General features: G+C 36.5%; 1 protein-coding gene across 1 annotated transcript in view; it reads right to left on the reverse strand.

Moving 5' to 3' along the window:
• LOC306886642 (MAM domain-containing glycosylphosphatidylinositol anchor protein 2-like) overlaps positions 1-18,167 on the reverse strand; it is a gene marked incomplete at both ends in the record, with an annotated part of 162,396 nt that overhangs the window by 75,006 nt on the left and 69,223 nt on the right. Inside the window, 4 exons of the mRNA XM_079443931.1 lie at positions 665-958; positions 4,311-4,640; positions 14,368-14,637; positions 16,267-16,399. Of these exons, the coding sequence (XP_079300057.1) occupies positions 665-958; positions 4,311-4,640; positions 14,368-14,637; positions 16,267-16,399 (1,027 nt within the window). The remainder of the gene's footprint in view (positions 1-664; positions 959-4,310; positions 4,641-14,367; positions 14,638-16,266; positions 16,400-18,167) is intronic.

Genomic DNA, 18,167 nt, shown 5'->3' on the forward strand with positions numbered 1-18,167 from the left:
ATAAAAGACTACATACAGTCTGCCTCGGGAAGAGCTTTATATGCCATTGTTGCTTCTAACCCATGTCCATTAGCGTGCAAGTTATAGACAGGTGCATTATGGGAAAAACAGATCTTTCTGACATCTCTAAAATGCCAGATACTTAATTAAAATCTCTTCAGATACTTTAGACGAAGTGTATGCAATACATCTCATTTGCAATATGACTATAATTTGATATTCTATGAAATGTAGGGGAGAATAAGGAAATGCGTCAATAGCCAGAACGTGTTTTTCACTTTTCCAATAAATAATCGTTAACTCTTTCATCTGATCCTCTCACATGCCTGTATTTTTCGAGTCAAACCAAGTCAAAGTCCTCTTCAGCAATTCATTCAAGCTATGCTATGATAATATGGAATGCATTACATTGCATTAACCTTTGCACCTGCGCTAATTGAATCTGTGAGTCTTAATGAGACATGCAGAAAAGATCGGCAATGTGCATCGCTCACCAAGGTTGTCTGTAATTACAATTAATGATGCCCCTATACTTTTTTCATTTATTTCCACAGAAAATTAATGATTTGCCAATCAACCTCGACAGAAACTCGTGTTCTAGCTTGAATGTAAGTTAATTAGGTCCAGCTAAAGTGCATGAGCAACAAACACGACCATTACTTACACAGCACTATGAGCTCCATGATGGCCTCTCGGGGTTTGACGTTGAAGCCGTTGTACTGGCTGGTTTGGCAGCGGTATGTGCCGGCCATCTCACGGGAGACGTTGACGATGCGCAGAACTCCATCGTAGCTTTCGGTTTGCATGTTTCCATCCAGCATGGGTACTTCTTTATCAGCACGGGACCAAAGGATGATGGGTTTGGGTTTGCCAGAGACCAGGCATTGCAGCTCTACTGTGTCGCCCTCCTGAGATAGCAAAGGGGACTTTTCTTGTGGGACGGTCAGGTTGGGTGGAACTAGAAGAGAGCAGATGATGATCACAATATTCACATTATAACGAGCTATGAAAATATCACAATGTATCATTTTACTGCACAAAACATGGTACTGTATGTAAAATGCATAAGGGAATGTTCCGGGTCCAATACATGTCATTAGCATTTATTACATCATGATGTAATTACCAGAAAAAAATTTACATACACTACTCAGAAGGTTTTTTAATGTTTAGTGTCTTATAGGGGTGGGCGATATACTGGTAGACATGATCAATGATTAGATATTTGTCAACCGGTAGAGATTTTGGACTATAGTCCCTATCGCAGTTACACGCTCATTTGACATTGATGTACTACATGGTCTAAAAACGTAGCATTTGCATGCATTTTTAAGCATTGTGGTTTAAAAACAAGTGACTTCAAGCTGTCGAAACGAAATCAGCAGCGAAAGAGAACTCATTTGCTATATGTGTGCTCTGAGAGACACGTTTCTGAGGCACGCACACGTTATTGAATATTGAGTTATTGAATTGAGTAATTTTTGCCGCTTTAAATGCTTTGAATGGCTTAATACACACACTTGTTTGTGTCAAAATGCCCGTCTTTGCAAGTATCCTCATAAACACAGTAATTTAATTCTTAAGTGAAAGCAAACAGCTGAGAAAGAAAACACATGGGTAACAGTATATTAGAACCGGGTAGCTCTTAAGGTGATAGCAGTCTAATATTCCTGCTGTCTGTCATTCCTGTTAATCAAACAACAAAAGAGAGAAAATCTCACTTTTGTAACTTTAATAAGAAGAAATATATATTTAATTTACACAGAGAAGAATATGTAGTGTTTTATACATTTGATTACTTTATACAATGTATGTAGCATTTCTTATTTATTTGTTCTACTGTAGATTTTTATCCTATTGCTTGTAATTAATAATTTTTTAATCGCTGACTGTTTATTTGTCTTTAGTGAGCTTGAGTTTTTTACATTTTATTTAGGCTAGTATTATTTTTTTTGTGATATTGACGTTGGTGACAAAAATTATGAAATTTCAATGGCACCAAAAATGTTGATATCATAAAGACCTTATTTAAAGCAAAAAATTATTATACTGTGATTATATATTACTGTAAAATAAAACTATTCATATCATGATATAAGATTTTGGTCATATCACTCACCTCTATAATAGTGTCTTATTTTCAACAAGGCTGCACCAACATAGTATATTCTGAAATATTATTACTATTTTAAATAAACTTTTCTACTTTAATATATATTAAAATGTTATTTATTCCTGTATTGGAAATTATGCATTTTTAGATGCCATTACTCCAGTCTTCAGTGTCACATCATATAATATTGAATATAATATTTTAATATTTATTAATTGTTTATATTTGACTTTTTTATTTTTGAACTATAATTTTATCTAATTCACCATTTTTGCAGTCTGGGACTACTGTTCTAGGCGAATAAGCATCTAGTTATTAGATATAATATCTGTATCGGTTTTGCCAGTACATCAACAAAGACATCCTGTCAGCCCCCAGGTGTCAGATAACGACGTTTCTGGTTGGTTTTCATCGTCAGACATCATAAATGTATGCAGACAATAGGAAGGAGACAAGGTTTATGTTCTTCTGCTGATTCCAAACAACAGTCTGGCAAACTACCAGCTCAGCTCCATGTAAACAAGGATGTTGTCACCTTTCTTCTTGGTATCCTAGCATGGACATTGTGTGAAGGTTACTGGGTTTACAGGCTTTATCTCTGTTGCATTGTCAAGACGACAAAAGATTGAATTTCATTTTACACAGACAATGTTAGTAAGCTATTTTACTACTGGACTATTTTACTTACATTGTAAGAGTTTCTTCCTTAATTAAGAGATAAAACAAACAAATTTTTAAGTTGTAATGGACAAATGCTATCGACTGACTCTACCTTGTATTCAACCCGTGCCATTCCTTCAAATGTTGGAGGACATCACTCAGGACATCTAGGTCCAAGGGAATGTGAGTTTTCCACATCAAATCCCCAAATGACTGAGCAATTTGACCAGAACACTTTCCACCAACTATTTTGATTGAGTCCAGACCTCAGAAACAGCAGGGTCAGTTTGATGTGATGACATGCTCTGTGAAACAGGACAGCTGAAGACGTTTACATCTTCAACAATGCCACCAGTTCCTCTGAAATTAGCCACTGGGGTGCCACACGGGCCCTTTCCATTAAACATGAATCTTACTTTACTGTACACAAAGCATATAGACATGAAATGTCCAAGTCTCCACGGCCCACTTCACAAGATCAACACCATTAATAAAAGAGCTGCATGAATACAAGGGCCCAAGCTGAGTAGTGAGGATGAGTGCTTTCTTCTGGGATTCTCTTAAAACGCAGGAAAAAACTTCATACCGTATAAGAATCGGACTGTCATAACGAAACCTATCATGCACGTATGAAATGTGGGATATGAAAGATGATGACAAAGACAGATAAATACTGTACAGTGATTTTTTTCCCCTCCTTTGGAGATAAACGACAAATCTTTTTTCTCTCCTATACATAAGGTGAGGGGGAAAGACAAATTTATATGAATGGATGGTAATGAGTACAGGACCAAAAAAAGAAAAGAAAAGAAGAGGAGAACAATGTTGAATGTATTTCCGATTGCGACTGCGGGAAGCCTGGTGGGAGAGAGATCTTGCATCTGCAGGTTGATTAAGCATGACTTCTTTAGCAGACCCAGGGCAAACAAACAAACAAACATAGAATATTTTGCATAATGAAATGAGTCAGAAAATAAATCACATTACCCATTTTGGCTACATTAAAAATCCTGAAACAGTATTATCTATGTTTCATGATAAAAAAAAAAAATTTTAGATCGACGTTCGTATCATTAAAATGTCAGCAGTGAGGGAGGCTGAGATTATTTTGTTTTATTAAAGCTATAAAACCGTAATGTGCTGAAACAGTCTGTAAAACAATAATACATGTAATCACCGTAAAAAACTGATCTCAATAATAATTAATTTTGAAGTTGTATCAAAGAGTCTTGACATCCTACCATTAACCCCATTTTCACTGCATTTTTTCATTTACTCAGTAATGCATGCATGATTTCTAATTAATTGCTATTTATAATTAATAAATCCATTTTACTGTAAGTGCCAAGCTTGTTAAAACATGGAAATTCAAAGACTGATGTTCTCAGAAGATCTCTTTGAATCCTCATTGCAGTGATATTTAACAGCTTCAGGTATGTGAACTTATAGTATTGTTAACTAAAACTATTATAAAATGTTTTGGTAATTTAAATAATGCAGAACCAGCTATTACTTGTAAAGGATAAGAATAACTCACCAGTGGTGGAGGAGATGTTGACGTCAATGCTGATCTCCGGTATCCCTCCATTCTTTAGTGAGGCCACACAGGTGTATGTGCCAAAGTCAGTAAACTTGAGGTCGATGATGTCCAGGTTTGTGGTTCCTGGGGTAACGTCTGGGTCAGTCTGGGTAATGACCATGCGCTCTGAGCTACGCAGCGGACGGCCGTTCTTCAGCCAGCTGAACATCAGCTCCTCAGGCGGTGTGGCCTCCACCTGACAGGATATCTTCACCTCTCTGCCGATCTGGATGTTGTCGTCATTATGATAGGGGTCGGGTGTGATCCAGAACCGGCCCTTCTTCAGAGCTGTGTGGACAGAATGAAATGCGACTGATTTAACATTAATCAAAAATTCAGGTCATGAGGATATTTCTTTGGGCAATCCCATCCCTTAAGAGACACTTTCACTAGTTTATTTGGCTTTATTATGCTGCAGGAGAATTTGGTCATTTTTAGGATTTTTTTCCATGAAGGTGCACCATAGTATCATTTAGACCACATCAGAAGTAATATTGTTATTTGTTTATTATTAGCATTCAGTGGTGGAAATGACATTGATGGAAAGAAAGGATCATTTAATTGCTAACATTTTATGTATGCTAAATAAACAGAAATAATGCACACACTTTGTGCATAATTTTACAAAATTACAGCTTGATTAAAAAAAAATATATTCATATTTACAGATTTAAAATATATTTAAATCATTAAAGTCATTATAAAAAAATTCTGCTCGAGGTGTCTACCCTGATTTACTTCATACATGAAATGTCTCATCTCAAGCATGTCTCTTTAACAAGTCTCTTTATAAACTGATTTCTCAAAATAAAAGCAAATTTGTTGTTTAATATTACGTATTTTTTATATTTAGTATTTAGTTAATACAGTTTCAATTTGATATTAATATAGCAAATGAGAAAAAAGAAGATGAATTGCATTAGTTTTAATCAATTCCTGGTACATTAATGCCTGGCGTTGAATAAACACCCATTTATGAAGGCACTTTCATATTATAAAATATCAGTTTGCTCAAGAAGCAGTAACACACTGGACATTTCTCATCATAAAGTCTCTTAATCTCTTCATAGGAGATTTGTACTGCACGTCTAATGATGCATTAAATGCAGTGCGTCAGTTTACATAGCTAAAAGGTCTTTGGTTAATGTAATTTCAAAACAGTTTAATGTACAACGCTTTCCCACAATTCATCCACACCACTGCTTTTCAAGCCATTATTACTGCGACAAGCCAATGACATAAAAATGACAAAACCAAAAATGTTAATAAAACACCCATGGGCTATTTTCAAGGGATGGAGGTGACTGACTATCTTAGTCTGTGAATACAGCTCAAATAAAGCTGGATCTTAATATACACCATCCCACTATCACACCAAAACAGCATCCTGCTGTACTCAAGAAAAAAAGTGTCCTACATGAAATCAAAACTGACTGTAATAGCCTATTTTTAGGCTACATTTGATATATATTTGAATTTTAGGTCATTTTTGATTTTTTGATGTGATCAAAATAAACTAATAATATTTCTAATAACACACGCACACATGTTTGTTTTTGTGAAAAGTGGGAACATCCCATAGGCGTAATGGTTTTTATACTGTACAAACTGTATGTGCTATTGCCCTACACCAACCCTACACCTAAACTTAGCCCTCACAGGAAACTGTGCATTTCTACCCCCCCCCCCCCCCCCCCCCCCCCCCCCAAAAAAAAAAAAAAAAACAAACTCACTCTGTATGATTTATAAGCGTTTTGAAAAGTGGAGACAGGGGGTAATATCCTGAAAAGTCACCTTCTCCTTTGGATACCTATGTCATACCCATGTCATTATACAAATGTATGTCCTCATTTGTCATAAAAACACACACACACACACACACACACACAAACAAACATAAAAAAACAACAAAAAACAACATAGACTGTAATTACTTCCCTATTTATTAAATATATACATACACACATCCATTTAAAACTTTGGAGTCAGTATGATTTTTTATGTTTTTGAAAGCGTTTATACTTGCTTAGTGAAGTTGCATTTATATAACAAAATACTAATTCATGTTGTGTGTGTGTGTGTGTATGTGCCTGTATGTATTTTTTTCTTTCAACCTCTCTTCATCCGAGAAACAAATTTGCACAACTTGATGGATAAAATCAAGTCCTGCCCTACATTTTTACTTGTTCCATTGGGAAAAGTCACATTCCACAAGTAAAATGGGTTGTGAATGCAATTTTTCTAAAGTCACATTGACTTCAATAAAAGAAACCAGAAATCTCGTAAATCTGAAGTTTTGTTTTTATCTTCATTAGCACTCTCTGCTCTCTTCTCAACGTGAGTAACGGGGTCAGAGACACACAGGCTAATGTCTTGGTCTCTTGTGGGATCCCAAATCTCAAGCTAGCCATGAGCCAAAGCAAAACAGCACAATCTCACTTCCAAGCCATTTCTGAAAATCCTGTGCATCTGGCTCTAATTATTAATCAGTCGCTGAATTATTTAAAAACAACTTTTATGAGATCTTATTAACCAATATATTTGCATTCGTGCTGCACATTTTACAAGCTGTTACAATCTGGACTCTTAAGAAAGGATGTTTCAAGGTGGACTACGATGCTGATACTGCCAGAGACTGCAAATATTACGAGATAGTTGATAATGAAGAGCTGCAACTTCGCAGGGTTGCTTTATGCAAGATTCAGCTCGGCAGGCCTTGCCTTACTGGTCAATTTGCGACTTAATCAATAGCGTAATATTGTGGTGAGATAGCTGCGCGCTCTTTGGTGACCCTATAAAACTTGCAGGGTGTTAATGCTTTCGAGTCCAGTTCGTTCGCATGAGTTCTGTCACTATCAAAAAGCACTGCAGGTAAGCAATTACCAAGAGACAAGCTGCGTAATCTTTCCAGAACATTTAAAGTCAGGTTGCTACACGTAGAGCGTTTGAGGATGCTTCCTTACAGTAATCCGCTGTAATAACATCTCTTGCAATTTCAAAAACGCTTAAAATGGAAATCCAACTTTTTGCTTCAACTTTTAATGAGCTTTCCAACAGAAGAATATATCAAGGAGCTCCTAAGAGTCGGTATAAGACGGGTTTTCTCCACCATTTGCACCTGTGTTTTGTAACTGTTTGTTTTATGAAGTGTCTGGGAAAGAATTAAGATTTCACCTTGAATTACTGCGATGCTTTCTGCATGGCATGCACACAATAATAATGCATTTTCAGTGCTCAAAGACTGTTCCTTTCTGGCATCAAATATATGCAAAGGATATTGATGAATGCATTTCGAACGATTATGTTTTAGATATGTCTTTTCTTTGTGATATTATAATTAGTTAGCTGTTTCCTCAGCTCAGCACCCAGCACAGATCATTGTCAACATGCTTTTGTAGCATTATATGAGAATCAATAATCCTTTTGACTAGCCCTGCAGTCGTGCATTCAGAGTGAATGCTTGGGAAAAGTAACTTCACTGATGAATATGTGGTGCCGCACACAAGCACTTTTCTTTATTATAATATCTTACATAATCAAGGGAATATTAAAATTCTTCTTCTTCACGGTTACATTTGCACTACTCAAATGCACCTTTTTAGAAGGCAAAACTGGAGTTTCAGACTTACTCTGCAATGCTGAATATTCAAAAAGAGTTTTTTATTAGGAAATGGAACACTGTTATTTTGCACATAATATTCATTGAATTAAATGAATGTCCTGCATAATCAAAAATAAACAGATTGTTATTGCCTGGGATGGAACAAGCAATAACCAACCAGTTCAATTCAAACAAATGCTTTAAAATAGATTTGAAGTACAATGCCCCGGGTCTCATTCACTAATTGTGTAAATCCTGCATGCAATAATTTTGCACAGAAATCATGAATGAAAGTCTGCACTTACTTTTTTTTACAGAATGATATTAACAAATCACACCACATCAATGCAAAAATCACAGAGCTAGGAGCCTTAACGGTTAAGCAAGTGTACCATATATATATATATATATATGTATGTATGTATTTGATATCTATATAATATAATAAAAGCATATTTGACTGTGTATTACTCTAATTAGTAACTGCTGGCATGTAATCCCTGATAAAAAAAAGAAAGAAAAATAATGTGTATTCATCAACATGAGAATGAGGGTCAGGATAAATTTATGTACATATGCATCTGTTCCGGAGGGAATTTTGCATGAAAATCTTTTCTTTGCATGCAAAACAAGTGTATAAATATAATTAAATAATACTAAAAATATATAAAAACAAATATCAGAGAATGAAATGAAACCCACCATCTCACATTCCCTAGGCTGAATTACAATCAACATAAAGTCCTACCAACAAGATGCGAGTCCTCCCATTACAGGGGAAGAACTGCTTGAATACAAATCTGTTATTAGCTGTAGTAAATCACCACTGCAGCAGTCTTCTAATATCCACTGCCTCATCAAAAGCAACTGAATTCTCTATTATCCATTTTGTTATTTAGCAGAGGAATAAGTCAAGTATTGCAATGTACGAGAGGATCATGGCAGGCCCTGCTAATTTGAAAACAGCTTCACAGGCCGAGCATTTCAGTCATTATATCCAATGGAATCTCACCCTTGCATTCACAATAGCGATGCATTGCTGTGCTACAGACAACGCCAAGTGTGCACAGTGATTCTGCTGAGAAGACAGTTGATGTGAACGACCATCAACGGGATTCAAGTAGAACGCAATTTACATATCAGAAATAAGACCAATTTCGGCAGCCAGGAAAAGGGGGATGGTAGGACCGATCTTTCCATGCCTGTTTTGATTGCTTGGTAGAAAGTGGCCCAAACGGAAGATGATATCTCCTCTGTAAATAAATAAAAAGATGAGTTTCTATGGCAGTGTGCAGGCTCAGCAATACCCTTCCTTCCATCAGCGCTCCTCCCAACTCCCCCCTCCAGCTAATAAATATCTTATAAAGAACGAGTCGGGTTATTTTGCAGTTATCTGCAGAGCAGACCCTGCAACGTTTGGCATAATCTGCTGAAGAGGCTCTGTGCTGGTACTGACAAGGCTCAATATTTGAGTGATAACTGGGGAAGGGTGGGTTGTGTTTTATTGATGATGCTGCCAGCGGGTGGTGGAACAGAGCTGTCAGAAAAGGCCTTACTCAGGGATGACTATCTGGTCACTCCCACCTGGGTGCCGTTGAATGACGTCCCATTACGGCTCCCCTCAGACCAATCTGCCCCTAAGTAATCCCTGCACTGTGTTTGTTCCGAGTAGAAGCTAAGCAAGATTATAGAAGACATTTTTTATGTTTAAGGAAGCACTGAACCAAAACTAAACATTCTGTCATCATTTAGTTAAACTTGTGTCATTTCAAACCTGTATGACTGACTTTCTTCTGTGGAATGCAGATGTTGTTCATGCAATTACAATCAAACTTCAAAGGCACCATAAATAGGGATAGGAATCATTAGAAATTTAATGATTTGGATTCCTCTTAATGATTCCTTAATGTTCCGTTAGAAATTCTCTTGAATTTGAGGAAGACGCATTTGGACAATATAAAAGCAAATCTCTTTCCAAATGCAAAGATCATTTCAATAATATATGTAAAATGCCTATGAACAAAAATGAGGTATGATATAGCAATTCCCTTTATTTTATTAAAATACAACAAACAAAAACTGGCTCATAGAGTCATTCGCTTGGGAATCTGACTTCACTAGTCATGCTGTATGTTTCTTGATAAATGATGTAAGGCTAGGAACACTGTCAGACTATTTTAGTATGATGCTCTGTCTGCATTGGTGGAAGAATAAGTATGTGGCAATTATTAATGAAAATGCTTTGTTTATTATTTTTTTTGCATCTATTTGATTTAGTTCCAACTAACTACATAGAATCAGAATAAGTCTATTAACTGTGAAAACAATTTAATCATTTAAAAAGTATGAACATATAGATAAGGCTAGCTGTAGAACAAGCAAAGATTCAATAAATTAAAATGAGATTGATTTAAGTATACTGTACACACACACACATGAATTTATTTTGATACTGATACCGAAACTCAGTTATTTTGTATTTACAACACATTCAGTTATTATAATTACATAAATCTCATTCTTGTTACATATGTTTATGTATGACTGACAAATATGCATCAAATTAGGTTTATTAGTTTATGTTAAAATTGTGAAATCCAAAAGAAATTTTACACACAATTAAAATCGTATATCTTAGGCCTAAATATTTTTTTTGAGTGTATTTGCTCAATCCACCACATGGCTTCATCTTCTCCTCACAAAACAAAGTAAAACAGAGCCACCTCTATTCTACCTTCATCAATCCTCAAGCGTGCAGCTTCCTCCCTGATCAGTGATTGGGCAAACAGCTCTACCCCTTCACCTCAACCACCGCCCCATCTGGCTACACATGCTCTTTTTCCCATTGCAGGAGAAAAGGTCATATTTCAAATGACCAGTACAGCTGCTATCATAGAGCTTTGTACAAGCAGCCAGCAGAGTGTGTTGGGATTACCCAACTTCCAAACCCTCCCATGTAATATCGTTTTCTCTCCAATCCCTTGCTTATTTTGCCCAACAAATGAGATTCCGCCATCTGTGCAGCAAAGAAGCTGCGCAGCTCATGCTTGTAACATCCCCTCTGACAATCTTATATTATAAAACCGTCCTCTATCTATCGTGCTAGAGAATGGGCCTATCATTGCTATTTTCTGCCTAATAGTGTTGTTTCCATCCATAAGAGAAGCATATAAAACTAAATGGCCAACATGACTAGGATGAAAATGCTGTGTTGGCCACAAGTGAGCCATAAAGTAGATGCAATGATATTGCGACATTCATGTTGTCTATGTAATGTAGTAGAAAATGAGCAGGAGGAGGCAAATACATCAAGAAAATAACAAAAGGTCAACGGCATTGTGGGAAGTTTATTTTGTTTGTTGTGAGAGTCAATTAATACATTGAAAATACTCTAATAGTGTTATAAGGGTTTTGGATCATTAGGTTTGAAAAAAAAAAAAGCAGTCAGACAAAATAATTGCATGTCTAATGCTCCAAAAAAAAAAAAAGTGTCTCGGGATTGTCTGTTTCTGCAACAGCGATTATAGAAAAGCAATCAGCACCAAAAACAGAGCCACAAGAGAATCAGTATGTGTGAGTAAACTAAATCTTATAATGGAAATGAATGTTAAAATAATAGCATTTTAATATTACAATGAATGAATAATGCAAAAAGTGTCTCGGAAGGTAATGTTATGCAATAAACAACTGCTTTCTAATGTGGAAATTGTTTAAGAGGCTAATTTACAGCAAAAGCAACACAATTGCAAGTGCGATAATGCTTTTATACAATTCAATGAACAATGTTAATATTGAGTAACATACATTTTAAGCAAATTTGCTAGTTCCTTTGCCTGCTTTTGCTTTGCCAACACAGCTGCATGCCTCCAATTCTTGAATGAATCTGTGTTTTTGAATGTCTTGCTCATTGATTCAAATGAATCAATGTTTTTGAATTAATTAACTGAATGAATGATTCAATGACTCTCTCTTAGCAAGAGTCACTTGTTTCATTCCTGTTTTATTTTACCAGTTAAATGTGTTCTTCAATTATTCATTCATAAAGACAGCCACTTGTTTTATTCCTTACTGAATCGACATTTTTGAATGAATCTGTTGACCAAATGATTACAATGACACAGTCAATTAGTCAATAAACACCACCTACTGGTATAATAATGTAATGTGCAGAGAATTTTACTAAGCAGAGTGATAGAAAAAGCAAAAGCTTCCAGTGCTGTTAGACTGTTATATCAGAAATCTGGGAATGCTGGTCAACCAATCAAATTTGAGGACTGGAACTAACTGTTGTATCAATAGTATTATCTTGCTTATTAGATTATTCCAACTAAATGGAACATAAGAAAATAAACAAAGAATGATTACTTATTTGAGTTTAATAATTTTATGTGAGAAGAAAGAGTGCTGAGTGATACAAACTGTGAAGTATTCTGTAAGAATGCATTCACCACAATAATTATATTCATCAGTTCAATCAAACTGTAAAAAATAGATTTTAAAAGGTTTCTGTAAAATTAGACTGACCCAAAAAAAACACAAAGTTACTGAAGTTCTCAGTAATGATATTAACCATAAACTATTGCTCTTTGTTGTGTGAAGAGCTTGGGGAATTACACATGGCAGATTTCTTTTTTTGGTATGATCCTCTTCCCCTCTGCTGTCTACCTCACCAAGATGATCCTCCTCACTGGCAAGACATCTGACTCCCATCGTACCCTCCAGTCTCACACAGAATCCCGGCTCGATGGAAATGCGTAATCTCACTGTGCTCCCCAGACCCGGTGAGTTGACAGACAATAAGGGATTCACATTAAAACCTGGACCTCCAGATGTGTAAACAGCTTTTTGTGCACACCAGGGATCAGCTTCAGGAAGGAGTAACTGTGAAGTAAGCTACAACAGCTGCTCCAAGTGGGGATAGTAAAGCTTCTTCAGAGAGCTTACCACACGCACACCGATGCCTGAAAAAGCAAATCCTTTTCTCCAATTCACTCTGTTCTTTTGGCTAGATGTAATACGTGAAAGTCATGGATATTCATTGCACTAGGTAATGATGCTGGCTGGAAAAGCACCTATCTATAAGACATTTCAGAGCAAGGCTGAGTCTTTCAAACCTTCAAGAAAGTTTCAACAACTAGTTTTCTAATAACGCTTAAGCTGTTGCAACATCTTCGTCCTTTCACATTAGTTTCAAACCACAACTTGATTGCTTTCTCGATGCATACTGTCAGTCATTATTCATAATTGCACACTGCATTCATTGTCAAGATATGTATTACCCCCTTGTACTGTCATTCTGCTTCCATGATAATCATTAAGTAATTCATTATGCACTGATAAATGGAAATGGGTATAGCGGAAAATGCTGACAGCAAACTTGAGGCTTGCAAAACTTATTGGCAGATTTACACTGAGTGTAAAGGAAATTAGATGCTATTTACACCCCAGTGTAAATACTAACATAAACTATTTGCATTTTGTCAAGTACATTGCATCCTTTATACACAATACCATTCAAAAGTCTCTTATGCTTACCAAGGCTGCATTTATTTAATATAAAAAAAACTGTAAAATACGAATACTGTGAAATATTACTACTACAAATTTTTTTTTTGTATTTAATGTATTCTAAAATGCAGTTTATTTTTGTGATGGCAAAGCTGAATTTTTAGCATCCATTACTCCCATCTTCAGTGTCACATGATAATCCTTCAGAAATCATTCTAATATGCTGATTTTGTGCTAAAATAAAATTTATTTTTGTTATTAGTGTTAAAAACAGTTGTGCTTCTTAAATGTTTTACGGAAAATGTGAAACTTTTTTTTCTTTCAGGCAACCAATTGAAGCAAGTTTAGTATACATTTGTGTTGAAAACTTTTCACACAAATTTCCATTGGCTTCAAAATGCAATTTTGTTCATAACCTCATTCTATTGTTCAACATGAGGGAACAATTCAAATTCTAATACTATTTTATATAAATAAACAAGTGCGCTTGACAAATTTCATTTTTCTTAGGCCTCTAGGACAGTCATATGCTTTGTTTTGGTTCTAAATTTTACATTAATTTAAACTTAATTTAAACTAAAATTAATTTCTGATGAGAACGGAGACACGAAAAAATAGAGAGAAGAGATGGAGGATGGGATCTGAAAATGCCTCAAGCCAGATGCAAACTTAGGTTGTCCATGTAAGGATACTAATATACATGCTTTACACTCCAGGCCACTTCTCCAATATCCAACTCAGACAAAACAACATTTAGTAGTTTTGTCTAGTTCCACCAGACTCTTGGGGTGCACTGCATGCCCAGTGCTATTTACACCTTCTGCAAACAAACAATTTCCAAAAACTGACAGAAACTATGATACATCTAGCACAAACAAACAAAACCAACAAGGCCTCACTTCTCACCTCTGACGACAATGTTGGTGGATTTCTTCGCAGGATTACCCACGTTGTTACTGGCTACACAGCTGTAAACACCAGCATCCTCCGTGCTGATGGCAGGTATTGTGAGGGTCTCACTGTTGAGATTGCTCTTCTTTGGAAGCTCTTCATTGTTCCGAACCCATGTCAGGGTCGGGGTGGGCTCACCTCCAGAGATGATGCACACCAGTACCACTGTCTGTCCAGGGTTGGCCACAATGGGGTCTTCCACAAGCAGCTTAATAGTTGGGGAGGCTAGGACAAAAACAGACAGGGTAACTCTTATCATCTTTTTGTGAAAGACCTATTTTCTTTTTTAAAAGGACACTTGCTGCTGCACTTACATGATGTTTGACATTTACATCAAGGAAACACACGTATTACAGTTGGCTAGAAGTGATGGCTTGCAAAAAAGTTTGACATTTTAGTATTTTCGTCACACACACACACCTATTGTTTTGCTTCAGAAGACACCGATTCATCAACTGGGGTTATACGGATTACCATCGTCTTCATGTCAAGTGAATGCATGTATGACAGCTGGCCAGAAGTGATGGTTTATAGTTTAAAAAGTTTAACATATTAGTATTTTTCTCACACACTCCTAACATTTCGCTTGGGAAGACATTGATTCAACAACTGGGGTTGTATGGATTGCCATTCTGTTTGCTTTGCACGGTTTTTCAAGCGTCAACTTTGAGGAATCTGTCCAGTTGCATTTTATAGACTCACATAAAAGGATTATTTTTCTAAAGTTCTCAGTTTGTGTTAATCTGAAATAAGAATAATGAGAAAACTGACATTTTTGGGTGGCGTATCCCTTAAATCTAGGGGCGTAGGAGCTATCAAAAAAGTTTAAGGAAGCTGACACATAATAAAACTTAACAGCTTGACTCATGAATATTAATTCTGTGATGTGATGTGATTTTCAAGAAACTGAAATAGTTTAAATGCTTGTTTACAACCAATTCCAGGTGTGTGACCAACTTCAAGTGAGTAATTACAGCAAATATACGCCAATGTTCACATACCATCACAGCTTGATCTCAATTATGGTGTCTCACCTTATTACACTAATGCGTTTATATTTTAAAAAGTGGTGTTTATCACCCAAAGGGAGTGATTTACTTGGTCCCGTAATGCAATAGGTGACCATATCCAATCTATATAATAAAGGCCTGCTCCCATGAGCACACTTGTACGCTGTGATGTAAGGGCCTTCAAGTTGGCAAAGCAATCAGTCAGTCCCCGGGATTGTGCCGTGATCATCCTCATCAGCCAATTTGCTGCCAGAAATGCACTGAGAGACGGAAAAGAGGTGAGAAAGAAGGATAGTGCAAGAAAATGAACAGGATGGGAGGGGTGGTGGAGTGAGAGAGGAAGATAGAGAAACAGAGATGGCCGGAGGGAAAGGGCTGCCGACTCTGTTCACTCTTTAATGGATTCCGTAAAGGTCAGGTCTTCGCCGCAGTAGCATGTGAAGCCCACCGAGACAGATAAGGAGCGCAGGGACCCGCAGGGCCATTTCCTTAAGAATATGGTTTTGCCATGGACTACATTAACTGCAAGGCTAGTGGTGAAAACATCAGCCCGGGGCGGTTTCTTCAGCCATCAACCGACGAAGGAGGAGAAAAGTAGCAGCAGGCCTCTAAATGTAACAGGCGTAACATACTCAATAACACATGCAGCACTCACAGCTCGCTGATTATCAGACCACACAGCACTTGTGGTGACAAGAGCCTCAGGCACTTCCTTTTGAGAGTTGCTTCTGTGGTGCTCCTCGCATGGAGTTTCTTACTCGTTGGACGGCTCAAATATAGCAGAAGGAGACTAAAATAACAGACAATGCTGTGCACAAGCAGGAGGCATTAGTATCGCTCTCACCGGTTCTGTTGGTGAGCCGGAATAGCACACTCTTGTCGGGGATGCCACAGACATTGCGGACAGAGGCAGTGCATGTGTAGTTAGCGTAGTCCTGAGGACGAAGGTTCTTCAGCTTCAGGATCTTTGTCTCCCCCTGCAACCCAAGCAGACGACATTGTATGAAGCAGGAACTCAGCGGGATTTGCTTTAGTACACAGATTTTACACTGGACATGGAGGCACCAAAAATAATATTTAAATATTCTTTCAGTATTTATAATATTAAACTGTAAAAAAAATCCAACTTCCATTTTGTCAAATTTAGGGATGGGTACCGAGAACCGGTATTTTTTTTAGTTCAGTATAGTTGGCACGAAATTCACAGATTCGACTTTTCTGGATCAATAACTCACGAGCAAAAGTTTTTTACTACACAAATGACGCCTCTTTTCATTCGTAGTGATGTAGTAAACAAGGCACAAGCGTGTTTTCCTCAAAACAAGCTTTCTTCTGCTCTGTACAAAATACACTGATCTCAATGCACTGGCGTCTGAGAGACAAGTCCTAAGGAGCCGTCTGCAAAGTGCGAAACGCAAAAGATGTTACTAATAAAATACTCAATAACTTCACAGTAACACACTGTAGTGTCACCAAATTCAGTTCACACATCACTGTTCTCCTGCTGATTATACTACAACACTCATTTTGATATTAATTGCTTTGGCATATTGTGTTACATTTTACATTTTATGCATTTAGCAGACGCTTTTATCCAAAGTGTTACAGTTACAGTTTTACATTTTATCAGCTGTATGATTATTTATTATGAAAAATAGTTAATAACTTTACTGTAACACACTGTACTTTCACCAAATTCAGTTCACACATCACTGCTCTCCTGCTGGTTATACTACAACACTCATTTTGAACATAATTGCTTCTACACATCTTTTTATGAGTTTTTATTATGAAAAATAGTTAATAACTTTACTGTAACGTACTGTACTTTCACCAAAAGGTCACACGTCACTGCTCTCCTGCTGATTATACTACAACACTTATTTTGAAAATAATTGCTTTGGCATAATTTTTATGTTTTTTTGATAACCATAATACATATGTTCATAATACATAATTCATAATACAAATTCATAAAAAATATGCAAAATCAATTATTTTCAAATAAAGTGTTATTTGAAAATATAACCAGCAGGAGAGCAGTGATGTGTGAACTGAATTTGGTGAAAGTACAGTGTGTTACAGTAAAGTTATTAACTTTTTTCATAATAAATAATCATACAAAATTTACCAAAGCAATTATTTTCAAAATGAGTGTTGTAGTATAACCAGCAGGAGAGCAGTGATGTGTGAACTGAATTTGGTGAAAGTACAGTGTGTTACAGTGAAGTTATTAACTATTATGTCTGATAACAGTGGTTATTAACTGTTTCATAATAAAAATTCATAAAAATGTGTAAAAGCAGTTCATTTCAAATAACGTGTTGTAGTATAACCAGCGGGACAGCAGTGATGTGTGAAGTGAATTTGGTGAAAATACAGTGTGCTACAGTGAAGTTATTAACTATTATTCATAATAAAAAGTCCCTTAGGACTTGTCTCTAAGACGCCAGCGCATTGAGATCAGTGTATTTTGTACAGAGCGGAGGAAAGCTTGTTTTGAGGAAAACACGCTTGTAGCTTGTTTACTACATCACTACAAAAGAAAAGAGACATCATTTGTGTAGTAAAAACATTTTGCTCGTAAGTTATTGAGCCGGAAAAGTCGAATCTGTGAATATCGTGCCAAATTTACCGAACTCTGTATTTACTATGTCTCCCGGCTCCAGCTCCGACTGCAACTCGTGAGACACATTCACATGAAATGTTAATTCAGCGGTAGAGTTACACTCACGAGACACTGCA

This window comes from Barbus barbus (assembly GCF_936440315.1).
Source record: "Barbus barbus genome assembly, chromosome: 20".
Taxonomy (NCBI): domain Eukaryota; kingdom Metazoa; phylum Chordata; class Actinopteri; order Cypriniformes; family Cyprinidae; genus Barbus; species Barbus barbus.